Source organism: Brassica oleracea, chromosome C2, assembly GCF_000695525.1.
Source record: "Brassica oleracea var. oleracea cultivar TO1000 chromosome C2, BOL, whole genome shotgun sequence".
Lineage (NCBI taxonomy): Eukaryota > Viridiplantae > Streptophyta > Magnoliopsida > Brassicales > Brassicaceae > Brassica > Brassica oleracea.
Window position 1 is genome coordinate 47,309,907 of NC_027749.1, and position 8,390 is coordinate 47,318,296.

General features: G+C 35.8%; 1 protein-coding gene across 2 annotated transcripts in view; it reads left to right on the forward strand.

The window, feature by feature from the left end:
• The first annotated feature begins 5,779 nt into the window (after window positions 1-5,779).
• The window catches only part of LOC106325471 (transcription factor bHLH78-like), an 8,468-nt gene continuing 5,857 nt past the window's right edge, over window positions 5,780-8,390 (forward strand). For both annotated transcript variants that reach the window (XM_013763520.1, XM_013763522.1), the window contains exon 1: window positions 5,780-6,541. In XM_013763520.1, the coding sequence (XP_013618974.1) occupies window positions 5,960-6,541 (582 nt within the window). In that variant the 5' untranslated portion in view covers window positions 5,780-5,959. The remainder of the gene's footprint in view (window positions 6,542-8,390) is intronic.

Sequence of the window (8,390 nt, forward strand, 5' to 3'; positions counted from 1 at the left end):
TGTTTAATATATTTTCGGGGGTTTTAATTATTTTTCAATTCTATTACACAGTGAAAGATAATTCAAATGTTTCACTTTCTTAACCTTTAAATTATGAGTATTTTGATTGATATTTTCTATTGAATTTATATACATTATTCTTATTAAAATTACTAAACCGATTGAACCTGGTTGGACCATATTAAACCACGACCCAAAAACTTCTATGCTTCGGTTTTAAAAACATTGTTGAAAACCAATATTTTAAAAACCGGACCAGTAACTGAACATAAAATTTATTGGGTATGGGTTAATATGGTTAGAACGGGTTCAACCAAATTCAATTAGGTTAAATTAAAAATTAAAAATAGAATTAAATCTAGATGCTTTGTTAGTTATCTTCACTAGATTTTATAACCATAACTATTAATTTTTTTCAATAGAAATAAGTTAGTAATAGTTGTAATATTTTAAAAGACAAAAACAATTATTAAAATTATCATTGATAGTAAACTACAAACTAACCCGGCATCTGTCCACCGACCTAGATATGTTCGTTCCAGGTTTAAAAACATTGTAGAAAACTCAAATTTACAATTTTGATAGAAAATTTGATTTCCGGTTTTCAATGATAACTCAATTTTAGGGTTTTGGTGGGATAACATGAATTTGTGGCTTTGACAAAAAAAAATTGATGTTATGGTTTTGATAGAAAAACATAATTTTGGTTTTGGAAAAAACCTGATTTTATGGTTTTGACGGAAAAATGTGATTTACAGTTTTGACGAAAGCATTTTTTTTTGGTGAAGTAACTCGGTTTAAAATTTTATATAAAATAATAATATTAATAATAATTAATAGAAAATTAATTAGTTTTATATTTATACTGAAAGATATTAAGTATTTTGGAGTTTGAGATTGTTTTTTTTTTTTGCATTCAAATTATACAGGTTTTTACATCTCAAGTATTTATATTCTTTTAGATGTTCTAGATTTTGCATTAAGATGCAAATGCAATAGTGTACAAAGAAACAATATTTGAACATGCAGCATGCAACATCAAAAACTAACACAGCCAAAATTGTAATTTTGCATTATTACAATTATTGAATACATTTTGTATTGATTTTCCCTTTTATTTGTCAGTTTCTTGGAAGTTTGAAGGAGATGGATATGAGTTATTCTGCAGATTTAAAAGAGATTCCAGATCTTTCAAAAGCAATAAATGTCAAGAAATTGAATCTTCGGGGATGCAAAACTTTGGTGGCACTTCCTTCCTCAATTGGAAATCTCAGTAATCTGTTTCTATTGAAGCTTAAGGGATGCACATCTTTGGTGACACTTCCTTCCTCAATTGGGAATCTCAGTAAACTATTTAAACTGGACATGTCGAAATGCTCAAACCTTAAGTTTGTACCAGCTGATGTCAACTCGGAATCTCTTTTAAGGGCCGTTCAATATGGTAAAACCGAACCGTACCGAACCGAACCGAACCGGAATAGACAATATGGTTTGGTTTTGGTATATACCATATAAACCGAATGTATATAATTTTATAAAAACCGTAGGATTTGGATATGGTTTGGTATATAACCGATTAAACCGAACAAAACCGATTAAAAGTAGAAACATGTAAATATGTATTTATTTTATAACAATACATGAAAATCTATTTGTTACATAAGTTAAATTTGTGTTAATAACTATTACCATAATGTTATAGTAATAAAGAACCTTATATAATTTGTAAAACAATTAATGAAAAATTTTCACAACTTTTTTCTTATCTGTAAACAAACGGAGTTTCGCTCGATTGAAAAAAAACATGACTTTAATGAACACTAAATATGAAAGAGTGGAAAAACTTTTCTTTCATGATTTTGTTTTGTTTCATATTTTTATTTTTAAAATTTGAAGCTTTGATTTTAGTTATAGATTTGATTATTTTATTTGATGGTAGAAGCATTTTTACTTTTTTTTTTCATTTATTTGAACATGTAATATATTTTTAATAAATGACTGTGTTGACAATATGACTCTAAAATTCATATAATATGATCTCAAACTAAATAATTATGTTTTTTGGTATAAAACCGAATAAACCGAAAACCGACGGTATATAAACCGAACCGAACCGAAGTAAATATGGATTTAGAATGGTAGTTATATTTTACTAACCGAAATGCCGAAAACCGAAAAAAAACCGATCCTAAACCGAACCGATATCCGGATTGAACTCCCTTTTTAATTCTCAAACTTAACGGATGCTCACAGTTGAGAACGTTTCCTCGTATACAAGGAACATTGAATGGCTTTACCTAGAAGAAACTGCATTAGAAAGAGAAGAAGATAGTTATTGGATTGAGAATATCCCTCACCTTGAGAGACTCTATTGGAATGATGTTCCATTGAGTTGTATGCCACCTAATTTCAACCCAGAATATATGAAGTACCTTAAAATGAGAGGTGGCAGGCTTAAGAAGTTATGGGGAGGGGTAAAGGTAACTAATCGCTATTTATTGTATTAATATCGTTGTGCTCATCACACTTTTAAATATTTTTATAAAATTTTGTTAGTTTAATAGTTTGGTGTTTCTACCTAAAGTACATTTATTTAATCGAAGACATAATACGTTTCTTGTTTATTTTTCAGTCGCTTGAAAATCTCAGCGAGATGGATTTGTCAGGATGTGAAAGCCTCGTCGAAATTCCAGATCTTTCAATGGCCATCGGCCTTAGGTATTTGGAACTCAAAAATTGTAAAAGCTTGGTTATGCTTCCTTCCTCAATTAGGAATCTCAACCAACTCGAGCGCTTGAACATGGAAGGGTGCACAATGATTTCTTTGATATTTCTTCATTTTCTTCTTACAGATATCCGCAAGTGACTCCTTTCAAGTTCTATAATTGCTTCAGTTTGGATAGAGATGCACAGAAAATTATTATACAATCAAACCCAATCATGGCTGTTATGCCAGGTGGAGAAGTGCCTATGTATTTCACACATCGAGCTTCTGGAAGTTCCCTAAGTATCCTTTTGTCTGAGAGCTCTCTTTCTCAAGAATATATAATTATTAAAGCTTGCATCGTGGTTGGACCTTCAAAAAGAGATTCCTTGTGATGTCGAAGTGGATGCGTGCACGTACGAGATGGATCATCTGGTTTTGTTCATCTTGCATTTACAAATAAAACGAGTGGATAACTCGCCATCTGAACTGAACAATAACGTTCTACTACTTGAATTTTGTAGCCATAATAGTCAATATTGTGGAGGGTTTTACTGCAACAGGTTTGGCTGCCACGACCAAAATTCTACACTTGAAGCGATAATAGGATGTGGTGCACGAGTCATGCGTATCTCAGAAACAGACGACGCAGAAATTTATGAAGAGATCATCAGAAGCAAGAAGAAGCTTTATCATAAACTGAAGTGAAAACTTAAAAAGCTATCTCTTTTTGTCAGATTCACTTGATTTGTTATGATGCAGATGAGAGTTTCAACATTTCAGGAACATTCCAACTCTTTGTACATCCAAACTGCAGTGAATTCCGAACCGATGGCTCCAAAGTTGGAGCTTTCCTTGGGGTTGGCTGGAGCATCTCCTTGTGACCCGTGTCCTGGCAGAGAATCTTTGCATTCTGAACCCATGATAATCGAGCAACAAAACACAGGTACATCCGACGACGAGGATCCTTCATTTTCTGCACAGCTTTTAAACTTTTTCACCTTGATGAAATACTTCTTTCCGTTATAAAGAAATAAGTTTGATGAATGCTGGAGTTTGGTTCAGTCACTCATATGTAAAAACAAAATTTCTACCAATTGAATGATTTTATGAATTTTGCTTTTTTTTTTCAATGTTACTAATGTTAATACATTGATATTGATTTATTAATTCTAACGATTAATACGTTCACACACTAATTTTTCTAACTCATCCGCAGATAATTTAATGTGTTCACACTAATTATTTATAATTATTTCATTTTTAGTTCCTGTATTTTTAACCTTTGTATTAGTGAATTGAAGTTCTCTCTATACGACTACTGAATAATATCATTTTGAAAGAAAAAAATTACAAAATCATTAAAATTCGCATCAACAAAAATGCTAGAATATAATGTTTATAGAAATTGACAATTTCGTATCTTGTCGAACTTAGCCATGGTTGAGATTTCTGTACACGAAAACAATAAATAATTGTGATTGGTTATGAATTAAGAAAATTGAGGTAAAAAAATCACACACAGAGTCAGATCTTTAGTTTAGCCAAATATTATTTTTTACAGAGTTTTCATATCAGGCCAAAAATTAGGAAACTAATAAAATTGCTAGAAAAAATCAGAAATCATAAAAGCTTTAAAATAAAAAAGTTCGTGAAATCGATTGTAAAAACAAAATTTAGATTTCGATTGAAGAGATCACATTATTTTCTACTTAACTCTAACACTTTTCACTCGATTGTATCGTGCTTTTATTATATTTACCAATATTTTTTATAAAAATACTCGTTATCGGTTATAGACAACGTCAGTTTTGCAACATGCCCAACAATATTGACACGATGCCCAACCATTTTTATTAATATTCTTAAACTATGGTCCAATAATTATGTATGTTAAATAAACTTATAATTTTTTTTTACATATATTTTATTTTGCTTTATATTATTAGAAGAAATTAAGTCTCAGTAAAATACTTGGATTTGGATACGAAGAACCAAATCGAACTAGATTTGAAAGTAATATTAAACACAAACTAAAGCTAATTAAGTACTCATATGGATCTAAAAGTTTAATATCCAAATAATCAGATCTGAATCTAATCCAAACTAAAATATTTTGGATAACAAAAATATCTAAATCACAATTATATATTTAAATATGTTAATTTTTTAAAAAAAATTATATCTATTAGATATTCAAAAGGTAAAATATCTAAAAATTATCAACATAGTCACAAGTAAATATCTAAAAATAACAAAAAATGTTCAAAATACTGAAAATATTTATTTGTTTTCTTTCCAAATATTTAAATTGGACTAATTTTTATGTAAATTTAAATAATCAGTCTTACATTATTCAAATTTTTATGTTTTAATATGAGAAAAAGACAAAAATAGCACTAAATCAAGTTTTTGTTCTCAAACTAGCACTCAAGGTCAAAAATCACAAAAATAGCACTTAATGTTTTATCAAAAGTCACAAACTTAGGGTTTAGAGTTAAAGGGTGGGGTTTAGGATTTAGGGTTTAGGGTTTAGAGTTTAGGGTTTAGGGTTTAAAGTTGAGAAATGAGGTTTTGGGGATAAAATTTCAAATTTTGAAAAATAAAAAAATTAAAATTTTCAAAAGATAAAATGATATTTTGGTCATTTTAGTTTTTGGGTGCTATTTTTGTGATATAAACTTAGAAATGTGCTATTTTGAAGATTTGCCCTTTTAATATTTTAAATTTGGATTTTTAGAATTTAATTATATTTGGATTTTTGTTAAAAAAATAAATAATTAAAACGGGTAACTGAACTCGAATTTGAACCGAGGCCACAATGATTCAACCAAATCCAAACTAAAAGTTGTAAATATTCGAATACGATTTAAATTTTTAACTCTAAAAATCCGAAATCCGAATAGATCAACTGAATCCGAACGGATATATGAATATCATCCTTAAAAAGCTATACAACAAATCCTTTAGTACAATATACGATAAATAATTTAATAAACTATTTCACTTTATATAATATTTGATAAAACATAATTTATTGGTTATTTAAATATTACACAACTATATAAATCCCGCTGAAACCATTTCAGCATTTCCTTACCACTTACGATCTTATTCTCCTCCTCCGGCGCACTCCAAGCTTCCTCTTTGTCTGAAGAAATCTCTGACGTGAAGTTTTACTAATCATTGCGTGATTTACCATTTTGCTAGAATATAGATCTCTGATTCTTGATTCATTCTCAAGAAACTGTGAGTATGGACAACGAGCTGTTTATGAACACAGAGCTTCAGCCACCGCCGGAGCTTCAGCCATTAATGAATCCGAACCTCTCTCAATATTCGCCTCCGCAGGATTGCTTCACGTGGGAAAAGTCAACGGAGCAACAACAAAAACAGGGCATCTTCGACTCTGCTTTGAGCTCTCTAGTCTCCTCCCCAACGCCGTCGAACTCAAACTTCTCCGGCTGCGGAGGCGGTGACGGTTTCATTATCAGGGAACTCATCGGAAAGCTTAGTAACAGCTCCGCGACTCCGAACAGAACGACGCCGTTGACGGAATTCTCAGGTGATCCGGGGTTTGCGGAGAGGGCGGCGAGGTTCTCTTGCTTCGGTAGCCGGAGTTTCAACGGAAGAACTAACTCAACTCTCCCCGTTAACAACAGCAAGATCGTAAACTCCGGGAAGCTGACACGTGTCGCCAGCACACCAGCTCTTAACTCGCTTGTTTCTCCGATGGTTCCCGCCGGAGAATTTTCCCGGAAGAGAAAATCTGTGTCTAAAGGGAAATCCAAGGAAATCCCACTTCCCACTGCTTCCCCAGCACCCAGTTTCACAAAGGTACTTCAACTTTCCCGGAAAATTTTCTTGATTTTCCCGTAAAGTTTTCATCTTTTTCCTTAGATTTTCTTTATTTTTTTCGAAGAGCCCATTGTTTTCGTTAGCGTTTCTCGAAGAACCCAATTCTCTTAAAAGTCAGCTTTTTAACATTAAAGTAAATAAAAGTTGTTGGACAAGGACTCTGTCTCCAGGCCTATAAGATAATGGGCTCAGCCGATTTGAAAGGGGGTCACTAGGAAATTCTAGACCTTTTCTTTCTATAAATAAGGAGTCAACCTCCTTTGAGAGGGGACTCTTGGGACTCTTGGCTCTTGGACTCTCTTTTGGTCTCTCATTCATCTCTCTCTACTTGTAGAGAGAGAAACATCTCTCCACATGCTTTCACCTAAGCACTTGTGATCCTTTGTTGTAGAACTACGATTGGCTTGATCTCCTTTCAGGGTACGTAAGCAACTCTTCGCCGGGTGCAACTATAATCATTAAACACCCTTTTCTTATTCTCTTCGAGTCCTCGTCTCGTTCATTCAAGTGCAGATCTTTCTCTCGCCACTTGACTAACGAGTCGTCACTCCATCGACGAGTCGTCACTCGACCGACGAGTCCTCACTCGAACTACGAGTCTTCACTTGACTGACGAGTCCTCACTTCGACCAACGAGTCCTCACTTCAACCGACGTGTCCTCACTTGACCAACGAGTCCTCACTCAACCGAAGAGTCGTCACTCAACCATTCTGTTGTCACTCGGCGCAGAGCGTTCTCTCGCAGTTGCCCCTTTTTCTTATTCTCTTCGAGTCGTATCCATCCGGTTCAAGCTCAGCATAAAGACTTCTCCTAACCCCACTAACGAGTCCTCGTCTCGTTTATTCACTAGTTTGTTGACAGTTCTCGTCACTTGACCGACGAATCGTCATTCGATCGACGAGTCCTCACTTGACCGTTCTGTCGTCACTTTGATCGACGAGTCCTCACTCGACCGATGAGTCCTCACTCGACCGACGAGTCCTCACTTCGACCGACGAGTCCTCACTTGACCAACGAGTCCTCACTCGACCGAAGAGTCGTCACTCGACCGTTCTGTCGTCACTTTGATTGACGAGTCCTCACTCGACCGACGAGTCCTCACTCGACCGACGAGTCCTCACTCGACCGACGAGTCCTCACTCGACCGACGAGTCCTCACTCGACCGACGAGTCCTCACTCGACCGACGAGTCCTCACTCGACCGACGAGTCCTCACTCGACCGACGAGTCCTCACTCGACCGACGAGTCCTCACTCGACCGACGAGTCCTCACTCGACCGACGAGTCCTCACTCGACCGACGAGTCCTCACTCGACCGACGAGTCCTCACTCGACCGACGAGTCCTCACTCGACCGACGAGTCCTCACTCGACCGACGAGTCCTCACTCGACCGACGAGTCCTCACTCGACCGACGAGTCCTCACTCGACCGACGAGTCCTCACTCGACCGACGAGTCCTCACTCGACCGACGAGTCCTCACTCGACCGACGAGTCCTCACTCGACCGACGAGTCGTCACTCGACCGATGAATCGTCACTCGACCGTTTTGTCGTCACTCGGCGCAGAGCGTTCTCTCGCAGTCGCTCGACTCGATCTGCGCAGTTGCTTGGCTCGATCTCTCGCGATCACTCTCTCGTTCTCTTTACTCGGCGCAGATCGATCTCTCACAGTCGCTCAGATCTCTCTCTCCTCGTGGAGTTGACATGTCGATTCAGCAACAAGGACTCGCTGAGGCGTATCCATATTTGACGTATCCATCATGGCTTCACGATGAATCGTCTCGAAAACAGTTGGCGCCCACCGTGGGGCATGGAGAAGTATCTTC